The sequence below is a fragment of the Rattus norvegicus genome, chromosome 1 (assembly GCF_036323735.1).
Source record: "Rattus norvegicus strain BN/NHsdMcwi chromosome 1, GRCr8, whole genome shotgun sequence".
NCBI lineage: Eukaryota > Metazoa > Chordata > Mammalia > Rodentia > Muridae > Rattus > Rattus norvegicus.
Genome location: NC_086019.1, coordinates 199,127,735 through 199,146,157, shown reverse-complemented (window position 1 = coordinate 199,146,157; position 18,423 = coordinate 199,127,735). Strand labels below are relative to the sequence as shown.

Sequence of the window (18,423 nt, the reverse complement as noted above, 5' to 3'; positions counted from 1 at the left end):
AATTTGAAACTCGCAATGCATACACGCGCAGTGTACACAGCAAAAAAGGTGACACAAACAGAGACCCGTTGGTGTTGACACAGCTACTGTACACATGGTTACCTTGCTGGGAGATGCTATCCATGCAAATCTACCCCCAAGGTGATCAGAAGCCAATCCAGATGGCAACGCTTCTCCCACCGTCAACCAGACAGATCCAGTTGTTCCCTGAATCTGATTCATGATCCCTGGTGCAAATGATATTTAGAATAAAGTATGCATGTGTCTTAAAATGTCCAGAAAGTCCAACTACAGTAGTTTGGACGGAGCATAAAGTACCACATACAAAGGGTTTGGAAGGTTGGATGGTTCAAGGTATGTATTCTATCTAGGCAACCCTGACTTGATAAGAAAGTGAAAATCCTCCCCTTCAAGGCAAAGCAAGTTTCAATACAATACTAGAAGAAAATACTCTAAAGTTAGTTATTTCATTATGAAAGAATCAGAATTCCTCCCACACCCCCCACACATACACACACCTACCCCTCACACACCTACCCCTCAAAAACCTGCTTGGTTTCCACAGTGAACTGAAGTCTGCCATGTTCTGTCCTTACAGAGTCATCACTTGCAGAGAACAAGTAACCAGAGAGTGCATCAGAAGTCTTAATGATGGGAGAGATATAGTTACAGACAACAGCAGCAGTTTTCTCTACAGACCCAGGGAGAAAACAGTCTAGGATTTATAGACCAAAAGGCAAACACAAAGAAATTATATGTATATTCATGTATGTATTAGATCACAGTATTTATGGTTAGAATGAAACCTTTGGAGACATACATAATTTAATCATGTTTCAGATAGTATTCTTTGGATACTTCTTCAAGCATTTAACAATGTAAAACCCATCCTAGGCATGCTAGACAAATGTAGGATGGGGTTGGGATGTGACCGAGAGGGCATGCATATCAACCCCTACCCTAACAGGGCAGGAGGTTGTAGGTCATAAAACCACGCAGTTATCAGCCTCTAAGCCCATGGTTTTCTCCTGGAAGATGTTTTTCTTAAATACAATAAACATAAAGTTACCCGGAAACATTCTACTCTCCATGCTTATAACGCAATCAGATTACACACTTCATCCCGGAGCGTATGTTCACATTCTAAATTTAATTCCAGTGACATCTTGGCTGTAGACGTGTACTGGCTGGTACCATAAAGGCAGAGACAGAAGCAGAGTGGTAAACACACAGGCATCAGTTCCTATGATCACAAGCATCTCATATCTGGAAGGGCGTCTAAAATGAGGCTTCTGCTCTGTGAGGCCAGCGACCGATCCCCCCACCCTCAGCCACCGATTGTAACGCTCTCCTGTTCTTATCTTGTAGGCTTTCATATCGGACGGGGCAAGACACAGCTAATTGTGACACGTGCAGGAACAGTGCATGTATTATCTATAGGTATGTTAACATTCTCTTCCCACTTTTTTATTCTGAGTGACAAATGCTGTTTACCCACAATTGCAAGAATCACTGGGGGCCATGCTGGGAAGATTCCATCAGACAGAAAAAAGTCCTTCCTTGACCATAATTCTAGGCTATGTCTAAACAGTTCTTTCTCTCCAACCCCCAACCCTCGAGCCCAGGTATACTACCCCAGGATGAAGGAGAACATGAACACGTTTATCTTGTAAATGTACCTTTGTGGTCTCAGGAACAAGTATCATTTTGATGGCTTGCTCCCTTGGAATCTATAGTCTTGAGCACAGAACTGCACTTTGGCAAAACAGTAAAATAGGAGCCCTTTGGATAGAATAGATCAAAGGTCTGCGTCCACACTATATGGAATAGGTCCTCCTCTGTCACACCGCATATACAGGTATTTTCAGGGGACTTACTAGGGCTATGGTCCTGTGACACGATCCCCTCTCAGGAAACTACAGTTACTTGCCACGTGGTTTTGCTTATGATTTAAACACTGTAATAACTGACACCCACTAGAAAAGAAACTTTCAATAGGCAAAAATTACATTAGGTCCTTGACAGTAATTATAAGATTTTAAGGCATGGTTAAAACTTTGAGAAATTGCTGTCTTTGTGTTTTGGTTTTTTTTTCTAATGGGGGAGGGGTGAGATTTTTACAAACTGAGGCCACAGTGACAGGTGTTCTGATTTAGTTCATTTTAAACATGAAGACTGAAGTCAAGGGCCAAGGCATCCCACGCCTTGGCTGGTGTGAACTGTGGTGCAGTAGTGAGTATAGATAGCTCTGAGATACACTGATGTCATTTCTAATGGTGTAGCCCTTATGGTGGCAATTCTGGCTTCCTGAGGGCACCTAGTAGGGTTCTCTATAGCGGTTGTGGTCACGCACATTCCCACTGACAGCATCTCCACAGTGGCTAGGGTCCCACACATCCTTTCCCTATATCCCAGTCAACAGTTAACAATAGTGTTGTTGTCTTTATGAATTGAGGCAATGTGTCATTCTGGTTTTGATTTCTATCTTCTGACGGTGAGCACATTTTCCTTACACCTAATGGTTATCTGTGTATCTTCTTTTGGAAAAAAAAAAGAGTTTCAGTAAGATGTAAAATTATCAAAAACCAGTGAGTAGTAACTTAGTAGTTAAATATGCTTAGAAATATACAGAGGATCCTCCTTGCTCCCCTATTTAAAAAAAAGTGAACACAACGTCACCAGCACTGCATGAAGAGGTCAAACCTGAACAGTGTTGGGAGGCTTCAGGTCACTTGGGCTCATACCCATCAGTTCTGTGCTGACGAGTGACATGGATATGGCTGTATACCCCAAGCTGTGCATCCGAGATAGGACCTCGGTTCTTGTAAAGTGCAGTTGGGTCACATGAAAAGTTTGTCCGGGAGCTAGCAGAAGAAACCACAGCTAGACATAGACACTGAATGACTCCAATGATTCTGACTCCCACAGATGATAGATAAAGTCTGAAGGAATTGGTCACAGCTGGGTATGCATGACTGGCATCTGATGGGTAGGAAGACACCAGGGAGGCTACCGATATCCTGTAATGCAGAGAAATGTCCATGACAACAAAGTCACTGGGTGCAAAGCTTCAGTAGAGGTGGAGTTGAGAAGGCCACCATGTTGAAAACATTCTACACCATGGTTTTCTAAGAGTCATAAGTTAAAGGTGAAGGCATGGGCAACTGGGAAGGAGCCAGGAAGCCCCCAACAACTCCAGCCAAGGCATGAAGCTCTTGATTGTTCTTGGCTGCTGTCCATGTGAAGGAGAAACATCAAGCACCACACAAAGGCTTTCCTTTCTAGAACTCCTTGTTCCAACTCACAGGGAGCATCTTTCTGATCTACTAGGAAGTTGGCTTGACAGCCACACTGTGGATAAGAGCTTTGGATCAACAGTGAGAGGCTATAGCCATGACATCCCAATTTTAACTGTATTAGGCAATTCCTCCCTGGGGCTTAGCACACTTCCAGGGCCAGAGTTCAACCAGTTGCCTAATGTGAGAAGTCTGAAGTGGAAAAGATTTCTAGAGAAAGTTCATGGGGTGAGCATGTTCAGGCTAAAACTACTTAACATTTTGTGGGTGACTGAAAAAAGAATTTATTAGGACACTGTCCAAGGTAACTGAAAATAATTTAAATAAATTTAGCTCTAAATCCAGAGGTGACTTGTATAAAAAGTGGTATTAAAGCTGATTTTAATGAATCCGAGAAGGATAGAATTTTTGTCTTTGGGGGACATTAGCCTAGAGTGGTTGCCATGTTGAATTGGCTCAACCAGCAGTCTACACGAATCCAAATACATTAACCTAAGGTCTGTCATGCACCACACCAGTAAGTGTCCAGACATTAGAAGATGCCAGAATCCGAGGAAGACTCATGAAGATGAAAGTCAGATGATCCCTCCTTCCACTGCCTAAACCAGTAGGTGTGAGTCAACTGCCAGAGACCTTTGCATTGACAACAGGATGTGGTGGGAGGCATTTTCACAGGCAGGATAGAGAAGAGGCTTTTTACTGCCTCCCAGACTCCATCAGACGCCGAACCAATGCCGAACATTAGCAGAGGACGGGGCGGGAGGAAGAGTGGAGTTTCCCCTCTCTCTTCCAGAAAAGTAGTTGAAAATTATTCCATTCAGAGTGATATGAAGCAAAAACACATTTCAACTTGAAAGATGTGTTGCACACAGAAGCTACTTAGGCTTAGTAAGCAAGCTGTAGAACACTCTGCATGCTAACTCCAGTCCAGCTGGAGGTTCCACAATTCCTAAGTCCTCTTTCATTGAGTCTTGTAACGCGTGTTCAATAAAGCATCCCAGTTCCTGTCAAGTAGAGCACACAGAGCTCATCCAACTCTCCCCTTGACGTTCAAGTCATCCTTCGTTTGGTTTGGTTTGGTTTTGAGACAGGGTCTCACTAGATAGCCCTGGCCGTACTGGAACTCATGATGTAATAGGCTGACCTAGAACTAGCAGGGACCCAATTGCTTCTGCTTCCTAAGTGCTTCGATTAAAGGTGTTTGCCATGCCACCCAGCTCCTTTTGTCCTTTACTAGAGAAGAAACACAACAGTTATTCTCACAGTGTCTGAAATGGCACAAGAGTTTCTTGAAGTTCACAAGAACAGACACTAAAGACGAGAAAAATGTAGCCATGTCTGTTAACTGAAAACCTTCTGCCCTGGGGTAAACCACAGCAGCTCTTCTCTGCCTGGGATAAGTATGTCATTCCAATTTAAATTATAAACATTGAAATCTCACACCTATATGGTTTAAAGTGTGGCCAGTCTTATGCGGTGAGGCCGGAGAGTTTCCTTTAAATGTAGATAATCTCCAAAAAGAGGTGTAAGTTATCTTCCAGAAAAGTATGCTTTTCTGTATTGAAAATGGAGCCATGCCATGTGACTGAACCAAACTACAGAGCAGCCTGGCTGTAGCCCGGAGCTGCCCCTATTCTCTGTGTGCATTTGATGTGACATCACCTCTCTTCCCAAAGATAAGAATAACTTACTGGATTTTACAATATGCAAAGCACACCACATCAATGATGAATATAAGGGGCATAAACAAGTCCAGGAACAAATAACAACATCTTTTTTGGCAATCAGATAGTTGCAGAACAATGAAAGGTCTGAGTCAAAGAGAGAGAGAGAGAGGCCTGTTTGTCCACTCAATAACAGTGGCCTTGGGTAGGTATTGGCGACATCACCCAAGGAAGAGCAATGATGGTTAATGAGGCACGGCGGCTCAGGGTCCCATCTGAATACCAAAAACCAATACACATGGGAGACAGAAAAGGACTGTCTCTATGACAACAATCTGGGCAAAGGGGAAAAGCTTAACTCAAGGTCGGAGTCTTTGCAATCTCTCCAAAGCCTGATTTTGGCACTAAGGAGAAGGGATTGTATTCTTAAGTTGAGGACCTATGTCCCTCCAGGTCAATACTTCAGGATTGGGAAAGATGGTTAAGCAGGTTCCAAATTGGGAGATTTTTAAAATGCCACATGTCTGTGGTGATCTTAGAAGCTGAAGTACACAGGGGGCCATGAAAGCTGCCAATGTCCCCAAATTGCAATTTGTCATACCTGCTTGCTGACAGACGGAGAGTCCTATAGGACAATGAACTTGACCCCATCTGTCTCACATTTAAGCACTGGAAACCCAGCTGTCTTCGCCACAAAGCAGGCAAAAAAAAAAAAAAAAAATTAAAAGAAAAAATCCGTGCTTCTAGTAGCAATTGGCTTAGGGAGGCAGGAAGGGTTTTGTATTCAAGATCAAGCTACCTGCTTTCTGGAAGGATCTGGCTTGTAATAGATGTGTGCCTTTGTCACTGGTGGAAGGTACATACTTCACTATGAAATAGGATTTTGCCATGGAAATACACAGGGCTTGAGGAAAATACCAAAAGGACAAAAGGTCTTCGAGCACTTTCAGGAAATAAAGGCTTCAGGGGACAGTAGCACCGGGCAAAGGTTGGAAGCATTACTATGTCAAAGCCAGCCTCTCAGACCTGGGTGCCTGGGGTTCAAGGCTCGGCTGTTCCCTATTCTTTTTTTTCCCCATCTTTATTAAATTGGGTATTTTCATTTTATATTTCAAATGTTATTCCCTTTCCCAGTTTCCAGGTATAGGCTGGTATCCATTCGCCTTTTAAGTCCCCCAGAATTACAAAGGATCCTCTCCAACTCTGAAATCCAAGAAGCTGATTGTTTACAAATACAGAATGAGAAAGGGCCTGGGGGGTCAGATAGGGCCTGGCATGGGTGGGGCTTGGGGGGTATATGGGGACATGTAAAGCACCCCTCCCCATCAAAAACCCTGCCCCCCCATTAGCAAGTGCATGTGCAGTTGGGGCCCATCGCTGACGGCTGCTCCCACTGCACAGTGGCCCACTGCAATGCCAAGAACCAGAAAGCTCTATCGCCTCACAACTGGAAATTTTGAGATGCTTGACATGATCTCATTTCCTACAAAAATGATGCCCCTTTGATTATGATCTGGACCAACGGAGATAGTCAAAGGAAGGGGCGGGGGAGGTTCTGCATGAAGAAAGATTAAAAGAGATGCAAGTTGGACTTTCCTTTTAGTAAAACTTTTCTGCCGTGTCATCCTTACTTCCTGTCAAAATATGCTTTAATTAGTTTAGAAATGTTTTAAGGATAAATGGTGAAGTCTTTGTCTCTAGCCTATCCCAGCAATGCTGCTGTCAGACTACTCTGATGTCACTCCCAGTGATTCACCTTGTGCTCAGACTTGGTTTCAAAGGGAACAATGAAAGAGACCATTAGCAAATCCACCCCTTCCCTCTTTGCTGAACTAGTTAATTCATAAAATAATAGTGCAATAACAGAGCAAAGAAAGGGGGTGAATTCTAATGTGTGTGTTTTAATGAAAATGACAGTGAGCTAGGCTTGATTCAAAGGCTTTGGGGGATACCACAGAGATATAAAAGATAATAATAATGTTGACACAGATGAATTACGGAGTATTGTTTCCAGAGTGGAAGTTCTTCTTGAGCAGAGTTAGGACAGATTTCAGGAGGAACTGCTTACTCCTGCTTCATTTTTATTGTATCCAGGCCACCATAAAAGTGGCCTCAGATGACACCACAAATCACGCACCATGGCAGTAAGTGGGTAGGGTACCAGGAGGAAGGGAAACCCCTGGCCTACCCAGCCTTGTTGTAAACACTTGTACTGTAAGGTGTCACAGTCCCACCATCTGACATGGAACAGATATAGAGGAGACAGGATACCTTGAAGGGATGCTAGTCAACAGGGAGTAGGGATGCGAAGGTGGCTTAGCTATGTTTCCTAGAGCTCCCTCTGCTGGGGAGTCAGGAACTGGCAGGTACCAGAGCATCTCTAAAAAAAGATGGCTCCATGGAAGCAACTGAGGCCTTTCTATTACATGAGTCTCAAGCAGGAAACGCCTTGAGGATACATGGTCTTACCCAAAACGATGGTCAGATTTTAGGAAAGATGAAGGAAACACCCTCAAACGATTAGACAGGGTAAGGGATACAAAGAAACCATGACTGCCCCTTCTTACATCATTCCCGTTTAACTTACCACCCACCATTAAGAACACAAAATATATGGTTGCAAAGACACAGAGATACACAGGGAAGGAGGGTTTTTCCCTGGTGTCCAGTATTGTGCAGACAGGAGCTGGTCAGGGCGAGGGAGCAGCGCAGCAGCATAGCTAACGAAGTCTTATTGTAGAGAGCAGTAATTGCATTTGTATGCAGAGCCAGTGCCAGTCTGAGGCTATCTCCAGAGCCACTTGGAGCAGCAGTGTCGCTGCAGCCCGTGTCACCCGACGATTATCTCTTAGTGGAAATGCCCTTTCCAGTGCAGCTTCAATTACTCCTCTTGTGCATATTGAGTTCTTTAGCAGTCTGAACCGAGATGGGGAAAATGTGCCTTCCATCTAAGGTACATAGCTGTATTCTAATTCACACTCTTAAAGTGGGGATGGGGGACAGTGACAGAACAGAACCCGTAGACAATACCTCACACAATGTTATTCCGGCATAAAGGAACTACTTTTTTTTTTAATAAAATAAATTAAGTCAGGGGAAAAGAATAGCTTTGACAGACCTCAAAATTCTTCTTGAAAATTCCCAAAGCTAATAATCCAATTTTTCTCAGTATTCTTTTAGAATCTAAAAATACACTATCTCGTTCCCCCCAGAATGTAAGGATTGTTCAAACCTTCAGAAACACCTTGGTTCCCTTCTGCAGACACTGAAGCTAACAATGGTACTCAGAGTGAAAGCTGCTCACATCCCCACACCTTGTTGGCAAAGCAATGATTTAAATGTTATTCGGGGCAGAAGAGCCTAGAACAGCCACTGCCCTCGCCTTTGGTTAAATCAAGGGGTGAAAGAAATTAGAGGACCTTTTTCTAAAGTCCAAATTAGAAGAAGAGGAAGTCTGACAATTCCATAAGGAGTCCGATCTCTGCGGTTTTAAGTGAATATGGAGATATTCTAATGTCTAAATACAGGATTCAGATTTGCCCCTAATTCCTGAGTTGGCTCACAAAACATTCTCTGGGAAGATTTCGGTGATTTTCAGGTGTGGTGGTTCCCAGGCCCTCTCAGCAGCCTCTCCTTTGGTTGGAGCCAAAGGAACCGAGCCTGCCATGGAGGACTGAGAGGCAGACAGCTTAGCTCACATCCAGAGGAAACCAGGAGGCAGTTTCCCTGTTGGAACAAAGGAGCATAGGAATGTGCAGAAGGATAAGGGCAGGTGAGGGGAGGATCATGATTATAACCAAGTCTGCTACCTGGGGGAGGGGGCTCACCACAGTAGATTTCAGATAGGATGGAATTTCTACATTATCTGTCATTCACTGCAAGAGAGAAAGCCATGCTTGTCACTGAGGCCAGAATGGCAATGTGTGACTGGCTACATTTAATAAATGATTGGCCCCTTCTAATTATAATGCATGGTTTTGGCAAGTTCTAGTAGGATGACATAAGACATACTAAATACTCACATGACAATTTCATAGTCAGCCGGCCACATTCCTGGCTGCCTGGGGGAGTGACAACAGGCAGAGCTTATCAAAATGTCTTGAATTTACTTCTGCTGCCCGTGGCAAGAGCAAACCTCTCCCAAGGGCTGTGCGCCTGGCCTGGCCTGCCCTTGCACTTGGGCACTCCATAAGGCCTAGTGTGGCAAGAAGGTGAACAGGCTGGGGCCTCAGCCAAGCCTATGGCAAAGGTTAGGGGAAAGTTAGAGGACACATTCTGAAAGATCACTCTTTATCTAGCATGGATACTATGTATTTTAATTTGTAGCCACAATCGATGGGTAATTTTTAAAACTATACTCACAATATCTTTGTCATCGAAAAGATCTTTATAGTTTCAGTAGTTGAAATATTAATGGATAGGCAACTATTTCTAGTGTTTTGAAGCCTTACATTACTGCTATAAACAGATATGGAATACATGAAATAGTGCTGGGGAAGGGTAGCAAATCTATATCTAAAAATTAAAAAGCTAGTAATAAGTCACTAATAATTGATTGGAACGAGATGCATACCCTTATATAGACCAACATGTATTTTATAGAGATAAGAGATAAAATAGAGCCATATACTGTGTACATATTATATAATACACAATAAACAGAATTCTACAAATAGAACACACATTACATGTAAAACAATACAGGGAGCTCTGCGTAGTGCAGCTCTGCGAGTTTGGAAGGGAGGAGATTTGGTTCAGTTCAGTTTATTGTGACTCAGTAAATAAAGAGGGTGTATTCTGAGAGGCCAGCATTGGCCGAATCACAGTGAACGATGGAGTCAACGTGGGCATGTGTGTGCCTCAGTAGGTTCCCAGATAGACATAGAAAACACGTGGCCGGATCCTGGCATGCCAGGGTATTGTGCAGGACCTGTGAGTGGGTAGCCTTAAGTCCTCTACAAAACCCACTGAAGGAAAGGGAGACAAGCACTCAGTTTAGACACAGGAGCAGGATGTGGACAAAGCGTTTGCCACTTTGGCCAGGGAGACTCTGGAGGTGGCAAGAACAAGACCCAGCAATTTCAAGGCCAAAAGGGAAATACCAAAGTCCGGCAATGGGGTGGTAGAATATGTGGGTGCTAGGGGTGGCAGTGTGAGACCCACTGGATTAGCTAGCAGAGAGGAGGGAAGAATCTGTGTGTGTCTAGGAAGATGTAGAGTGCCTGTTAGATGCTCTATGGGGAAATGTTCAGAGGAAAACAATGGCTACTTTGTATTTTATTTCTTCTACTGCCTGGAGAAGTGGCTGAGGATATAGATAAACAGAGGAGGAGAAAGAAAGAAAAGTAGTTGCCTAGATTTCTCTAGCATACAAGAGAGCATGACCTGAGACAGACCCTAAGCTGGTGTTTTCCCATACAGTAGATGTCCATCCAGTAGTCGCCTACACCCCCACGAGGTGCTGTACTCAGAGACTTTACTTATCCTATCCAAAGCCCCAGGAGAAGAGTTCCCCATGCTCCCAGTGCATTGACTCTTGGGAACTGCCCTCTGAGTGGAAGACTCTCCATCACCACTTCACAGCCGAGGGATTTCGGGTCCCCACGGTGAGATGATTTATCCACAGTGGCACAGCAAGATGTGCAGAGTCACGGTTAGCACCAGGGACTCTGTGATCTCACTCAAAGAGAATCAAAAACAGAGTCTGGGGATCTGAGTCTCCATGGGCCACAGGACATTGACAGGCAGAAGAAATGAAAGATTTGGGGCAGAAGAAATGAAAGATTTGGGGTCTTCCACTTCAGAAAACAAGTAAGAGCTTGGGGACCACACTCACATGGTTTTAGCTCTTTCCTGCTTTAGAATGAGAAGCAGAGAAAGACTTCACCTGAGGCATTCATTTAAGCTGAGGGATAGACATCATTGGTAGAACCTAACTTTTTTGCAGGAGGTTCAAAAGAGAAAAGAGGCACCAGAATATTGTCCTGCTGCCCCGCATGAAGCGGCCAGGAGATGCATTTGTGAGAAACTTTGCATCTTACCCAGGAAAGAAAGGAAGCTTAGATATGGGCTGAGAGAAAAGCCTGAGATTTAGACTAGGGCGAATTTTACTTCTTTAGAAACCTACAGACAATGCTGAAGAGATGGCTCAGTTGATAAAGTGTTTACCTTGCAAGCATGGGAACAAAACTGAACCTAACCTCAGAACACACATTTAAAAAACAAAAACAAAACAAACAAACAAACAAAACCATAAACATCTTAAAATCCCAGTGCTGAGGAGACAGGCAAATTCTTGGAGCTTGCTTTACTTGGCAAGTTCCAGACCAGCAAGAGATAGTTTCAAAAACAAAGCAAAGTGAAACAAAAACAAAACAACGCACCAAACTACAACAACAAAAGGCATATGGCACATGAGAAATGGTAGGTTAATCTCAGGCCTCCACACACACATGTGGATGTATGCATCAGCACATACACACATATGCAAGAAATAATACAGAATGATAATTTTTTACAAACTTTCACAACTAAAACTTATCTTTCAGACAGAATGACTAACCAAGGAAATGGGATGGCTTTGCATCTTTTAATCATGAACCAGTAGGAGCCGCAGAAGAGTGTGCCAAGGCTTTGCAACACTGCAGACATGGCTGCTGCTCACTGGGAATCCCTAATGGGAGGCATTGTTTTAGATTTCTGGAAAGAGAAAGGGGGTACAGGCAAGGAAAGGAAAGCTTTGGAGGGGCTCAATAATATGCCCTGCTCAACGGCTGTTAACACAGTGTCCCGGTATCTTTCTCTTCCATTGAGTACGAGGTACAGCCTAATATCTGATGCTAGAACCCACTTATCCGGAAAACTCTGGCCAGTACCCAGGACCAAAGCAAATGCAGAATTTCCCAGACTTAATGTAAATCAAAGAAGGAACTCAGGAAGGTGAGGATGTGTAGTCAGGTTGCAGAGACTGTGTGTAACCGGGGTGGTGGAAGGGAGCTGGAACGCGGCATTTCATGTTCGAAGCCAGAGAAAGTGCCCGAGGTGGGCAAAGGAATGGCCACAGGAAGCAGGCAAGGAGAAGAGATGGTGACAGCCATCACTTTACACATAGAAGCAGATGGAGAGTTCATCATCCCAGAGTTAAGATAACGACCAAAGTGTGGGCTGCCAGGCAGGCCCCCCCTAAACACTATGCAGCCAACTGGCTGTCCTCAGAAATGGAGGACTGGAGACAGAACAGCTGTACAGCTCTGCACTATCCAGGACCTGCCTTCCTAGCAGAGGCCATTTGGCCATGAAGATCAAAGGAACCTTTGCTCTAAGCCAGCCAGAGATAACCACATTCTTCTTAACCTTGTAATGCTGCCCTGTGCACTCAGCCATCTACTGCAGACCCCAAATAACCCAGAGTGCACTCAGACAAGAAGAAACTGCTAGCAGACAGCAGTGGGCAAGAAATACACATCTTTGCTACCTAACAGCCAGAGTTCACCTACCAGAGTGTGGCTGGCTGAGACATGCAGATCATCCCCGGACATACATTTAGGAACCTGGACAACACAGAGTAAGCAGTGAGGAGAGGCAGGGCTCACGGTCACTGTGTCACTGAACCCCACTGCAGATATGTCCCAGCAGGTACTCCCAGGCTTGGTGGCCCTCTTCTACCAAGCCTGCTGCAGACTGCAGCACCCTAGATGAGTACAAACAGGACTGTGCTCAACAGATAAAGTCGAGTCATTTCGTTAACAAGAACTGAGATTAGATTACTCTGTGATTACATGGTTCCGCGGTGTGATAAATTGGTTAATGACAGGATTCCCAATGTAGTGGCTTAATGGGAATTCAATAATTACAGGTGCCCAGGATTAGATGGTAGTCTAGCAAGTGCTAGCCACGTGCTCCGTTGTAACAACTAAAAAGCTACCTGGGACAGCTGAAATGGCCTTGACATGGAGAATGTGTTTCAGTATTAGCTTAGCTAAATGTCACATCTCACACTCTGGAAAGGAGCTTGTTGCCTAAGCATCCAGACTGAGAATGCTCTAATGCTTTCTTTTTAATCAGCGCCAGACTCAATTGTAAAATCTGCAGTCGACACATAACAGTAAGAACAAAGTAACATTGGAACTATTCACTAATAAGTGAAATGGCCTTCCATAGACTTGTATGTCTGAGAATGTGTTCATTCTAGAATTTGCTAAAATAGCAATTCTCATTCCTTGAACTGGGGTCAATGGAAGCTCACTGATGATGCAGAAATTAACTCAGCCCTGCTCCGCAGACTCCTGCACCAAAACAGGATCTCCTGCTTTCTCAGGCACCATGGCCCAGACAAGCGAGGGTGTCACAGGTTCAGAATGTCCTAAGGTTTGACTTTGCATAGCTGTCCCTAAGAGGGGGCTTGACGCCACTGCCTCACATTCTAGAGGGGTGACACATGTGCTGAGGAGCCTCAGCTCTGCTTCCTGGAACGAGAGGCTGTCTCAGAGAGGATTCCAACAGATCCCTAAAAGTCTTCTGACTTCCACGCCTGATGTGCCATCTACACACATGCATGTGCATGTATGTGCATGCACATGCACACAGACACACAGATGCTCACGGCATACACAGCATTCTAAAAAAATAAATGAAAAAATAAGGCTTCTTATGGAAAAAAGGAGAACAGCCATTAACTTTTCTCGAAACTAAAAAAAAAAAAAAAAAAAAAAAAAAAAAAAAAAAAAAAAAAAACCTCAGTGACATTACTGCCTTTGACAATAAGAAAAATGATGTATGGAATGTGGAAATCATAAACTGGCCCATTCAATGGGACTTGAACTTACTTTTTGAGACTCCAGATAACACAGCTTTGCTGTTCTGTGTTTCCAAAACGTCAGAATTTGTCTGGGATTAGTGGTTCCCTACATGGATAGGATTTGAGGCTTATAGATGGTTCATGGATGGTTCCCCAGCCACAGACTGTTACGGACATTCACTGAAGTTTACTGACATTTAGTCTGGCATCTGGACAACGTGAGAGGACAGAGTGCAAGACTCCAGAGCTCTAGTCCAAACCACAAAAAGCAGGTGATCCCAAAAGAGAAACTCTCCAGTGTGCCACATCAGAGAAAAACCGTGGGCCAGGGGGGTCCATTAGGAGCAGATTCTAGCGAACTATCACTCCTTCCCAAAGACACTGACAGCATTCCTCCTGCACCTTCCTAAGTAACAGAGTACATTTTGAAACACATCTTCAGTCTTATCTTTCTAACACAAACATCCTTGCACACTCCTGCTCCTGCAGTGTAATTACAATCTTGTATTATTTTGACCAAACGCTATCTATGCTGCTTCCTGGGAAGCTGTGTTTGATAACAACAAAATCCTTTTGGTCGTGCTGAAGCGATAAACACAAGAGTCCTCCCCAGGGTCCTCTACTAGCAGCAGTCCATAAGAATGTTTCAGACAGGTACAACTTTGCAAGAAGGCAAGCCAAAGGCATGCATTCATGGTGGTGTCAGCCTACAGGCTTCTCTGACTGGAGGCTGTCACACGGGAACACACAGTTTGATGCCCTGCAAGTGTGTGTGTCATGGATGTGCATGTTATGACTTCTCCCTCTTCCTGTGTTTACTGGCTAGTTAATTTGCATGCTGTCCACGTGGACAATTCAGGATAAACAGGGTGTCCAATCTGACTTTCGAATTTTCTGTGGCAACAGACACAAAACAGACTTTGATTTAAATTCTCCATGTAAGGTGCATGGACCTGGTCTTGTGGTCATGTACATGCATGGAGGCATGTGGAGGCCAGAAGTTGAGTCCCACATCTACCTCTACAGCCCTCAATTTTATTTTAAATTTCATTTTTATTAATTTGAGGATTCTGAATAATGTATTTTATCATATTCAACTGCTAGCTTAACTCCTCCAACTTCTACTTTCCAAACTCAACATTTTTCCCCACCCTTCAAGACCAATTAGTGGTGCCCATTTATTGTTGGATGTGCCCTCCCAAGGTTCAGTGGTCACTGTCGAAGTAGCATCATAAAGAATATCAGAGGCAGAGGCAGTAAATACAAAGAAACATCTCTGTGTTCAACAAGGCAGCTGCACATAGGCGCTCCCAGCCATGGAGACATGTACGATCCTTGTGTAAACTTAAGCCACACAAAAGCCCAGTGTGAACGAGAGACATGGGCACAAAGTCCATCCCCTAACTGATAAACTATTGACAAACAACAACTGCCGGGACAGGGAGACTCAGCTTTGAGAGTAGCCCCATTTAATCGGCATCTGAGTTTTTGAGGCAGGGTTTCTCTCTGGACCTGGAGCTCGGTGATCGCCATGCTAGCTCGCTGATGAACTGCCTGAACTCTGCCCAGCACCCAGCACTGACATTAAAGGCATGCACCACCACACGTGGTCCTGAGTGGGAGCCGAGGGTGGGACTCACATCTTTGTGCCTGCTTGGCAAGCCCTTTCTTCACTGAGGCTTGCCCGAGAAAGTAACTTATTTTTTCCAAAGAAAATGAGTCAATCTGGAATAGGTCACAGTACTTGAGGGTAAAAATACGATATGGCTAACTGCTTATTACTGAACAGTGCAGATACACTGTAAGCCAACTCTGAACGATCACGGCCCCGTATAGGAAGTCACGGGACCTCTCAGGGCCACGCACTAACTCTGTGCTCTATCTTTCTAGTGTGGAGCTGGATTTTAAGCAGCAAGAAGACAAACTGCAGCCCGTGCTGAGAAAACTGCACCCTGTCGAGGAAACTCAGGTCGCCCCTTTGCCTTACACTCAGGAGGCTCACTCCTCCACGCCCAAGCAAAAATCCAAAACTGAGTCCAAAAAGCACGGAAGGTGGAAACTCTGGTTCCTTTAATCTCGTGGGCTTGGGAAGACCCAGACTGTCTTTTAACCCCACTGGAATTTAAGTGAGTCCTTTCCCGAAACGGATAGGATCAAGGGAACTGCGGTGCCAACGCGTGCTCCCTGCTTCTCGCCCTGCGTACCAAAAAGGCCTTCGCACCAACAGATAATTAGCAGCAAGGGAGTGACTGTCACCCCTTGCCAGCTGTCCTTTGCAGTCCACTGGTATGGGGTATAAAGTCTGAAATAAAACTTACGCAGTTAAAGATAAGGAATAACTCTCCCCCCGACAGTGCCCCTTGCCTAAGAAGGAGTGTTGAGATACCAGTGCCCCACACGGCAGGCTGTCCTGGTAGCCGGTGGGACCTCTCACTATTTTGGCTCTCTATTATTATTTATCTTTAAGTGAGAAGAGAAAGCAAGCCTCGAGTTGGCAAAGGACTTCATTTTTACCTTTCATTATGAAATAAGCAGGGGCGAGTGCAGTTTTCAGCACATTCAATTCCGGAGAAAGCACAATTTTTTTTTTTCAAGTGGTCGGAGACCATGAATAATCTCGAAAAATGTGACTCTATGTATATCTGCCTTCGTGTGCTGTAGCGCTAAGCCAAGTGACCACATCTCAGTGTCACATTGACACCACAGATTTAGAACCCTCTTCATCTCCAGGTGGACAACATGTTTACTGTTCATTTCCCAAATGGCCAGCAGCCAGGAACCACTCCCACCCCCACCCGAGTCATAATATGCCTTCAGTCATTGCAAGCTGACAGGGTCAGAGCTACTGGACACTAAGCTTTCTTAGATGTTGTTTTTATTCTTTGGGTACCCAAAGGCCAAATGATGAATCTGGCAAGAATTGGAAAGCAGACAGAGATACACAGTGGGTGACATAGTTACCTATAAATCACGGGTGCCTGGGCTGCAGCAGAAAGCATTGGTTCGTTTGTTTGTTTATTCATTCATTCATTTTATTTATTTATTTATTTATTTATTTATTTATTTATTTATTTATTATTTATCTCTGAGCGCAGCCAGGTATTTTATACAGTTCTTTACGCTTTGTCTCTACTGGGCGAGATCTGACCATCACAGAGAGAAACAGCCTGTTTCCCTTAGCTGCTACCAATGGCCAAATTTACCATCACCTACATTTAACCGATCAGTAAACTGTATTAAATGGCATACTTAGGGGAAAGCTGTGAATCAAATGGTTTTAGGATTTTAAAAAACCCACTGTATAATTGAGAGTATTCTCTTGATTACACATGACCACGTAAACCTCCATCCCCTTGTTTTGTTTTGCTCATTTCTTTGCACCTTTACAAGTATCTTTTTTATAGAAACCAAAATCCTCTTGTGCACTAATGACGTCTCTCAGTATTCTGCTTCTCGTGTAGGAAGCAGAGGGTCTTTTTTGGCCTTTTGTTTTTTTCTTTTTGTATAACAATGTTTTGAATTGTTTGTGGGCGTACCAGAAAGACCTAGGGTTTGGTGTTGGTCCAGCACTTTCAGCTGGAACTGCACGCTGATGGCAGCCTGGCAGATCAGACTGCAAGCTTGCAGCGGCTCCGTATTGGGAGAGGGTCATGACCTTCTTTGGATGGGTAGGAACTAGGGCTCACCACATGCTTTTCCTCATTTAGTTCTAAATATTTGGATTATACAACAAGCTTTAAAAGAAAAAAAAAAAGGCTAAAAGAATATTTTGTGTGAATCCCCTTTGGGGACTACTCAAACCACACTAGAGGTATGCTTATTTAAAATGCAAGGACATGTGCATGCATGCATGCACACACAAAATACACACACACACAAATACAGACACACACACAGAACACTTGTGCCCATACACGCACACACAAAACACACTGTGCACACACACACATACACACACACACACGCACGCACGCACGCACGCGCGCGCGCACGCAAACACATGCCTATACGGAAGTACTCTCCAAGAATATAAATCTGCAGAAGAGCAGTAAACAAGACGTGTCGCAGAAGAGCCCTGACCAAGCTGATCCTGTACCTTGACGGAAGTGCAATTGTTCCATGCACACTAAACTTTAAACATGTGTTTCATGTTTTTATACTGTTTTTAACTGATGTTGCAAAGGTGTTCACGACGAGTTTTCTCTTCCTCTGTTTGAAGAATCCCATGTTCTCACCGAGTGGAAGGAAGGGTTCAGCAGCTTTCTGTCCAGTGCTGCACAACTGTCTAGATGCAAGCCTGTGTGACTACCTGTGACGTCCTTGTTTCCAACCAGTCTAGGCCCCCACACAAAAAGATTAAACACCTGAGAACCAGAAATGAAACTCTGAAGATAAACTCATTCCTCCTCAAAAGGAAAAGCATCTCCCCAAACTGGAAACAAAATATACTGTCAAGTTCATTTCATAGCTGAATCACAAATTTGCCAATGACAGAGGATGACCCTTCTCCCGGGAAGATCGAACTCAAAAATTTCATACAAAACTAAGTAATCAGTTCAGTGTCCCCTCCTATGTAGATGTACACATGGCATTACGTATAGAGAGTAAATTATTATACTTGTCATTAAATCTTTATTAATTTTTAAATAAAAAAAATCAAAGGTAA

General features: G+C 44.0%; 2 protein-coding genes across 6 annotated transcripts in view; one reads left to right on the top strand and one right to left on the bottom strand.

Moving 5' to 3' along the window:
- The window catches only part of Dock1 (dedicator of cyto-kinesis 1), a 516,616-nt gene that overhangs the window by 267,479 nt on the left and 230,714 nt on the right, over positions 1 to 18,423 (bottom strand). The gene's annotated exons all lie outside the window — the stretch shown is intronic.
- Positions 1 to 18,423, top strand: part of Insyn2a (inhibitory synaptic factor 2A) — a 55,343-nt gene extending 36,920 nt beyond the window's left edge. For 2 of the 4 annotated variants that reach the window (XM_063282543.1, XM_008759969.4), the window contains exon 2: positions 1 to 18,423. This exon is cut by the window's left edge. Coding sequence is in view for 2 of the 4 variants with exons in the window: in NM_001143803.1 (NP_001137275.1) it covers positions 1,369 to 1,440; positions 15,648 to 15,831 (256 nt within the window). In the remaining 2 variants the exon portion in view is untranslated. The other 2 variants (NM_001143803.1, XM_039103907.2) reach the window with 2 other exon arrangements.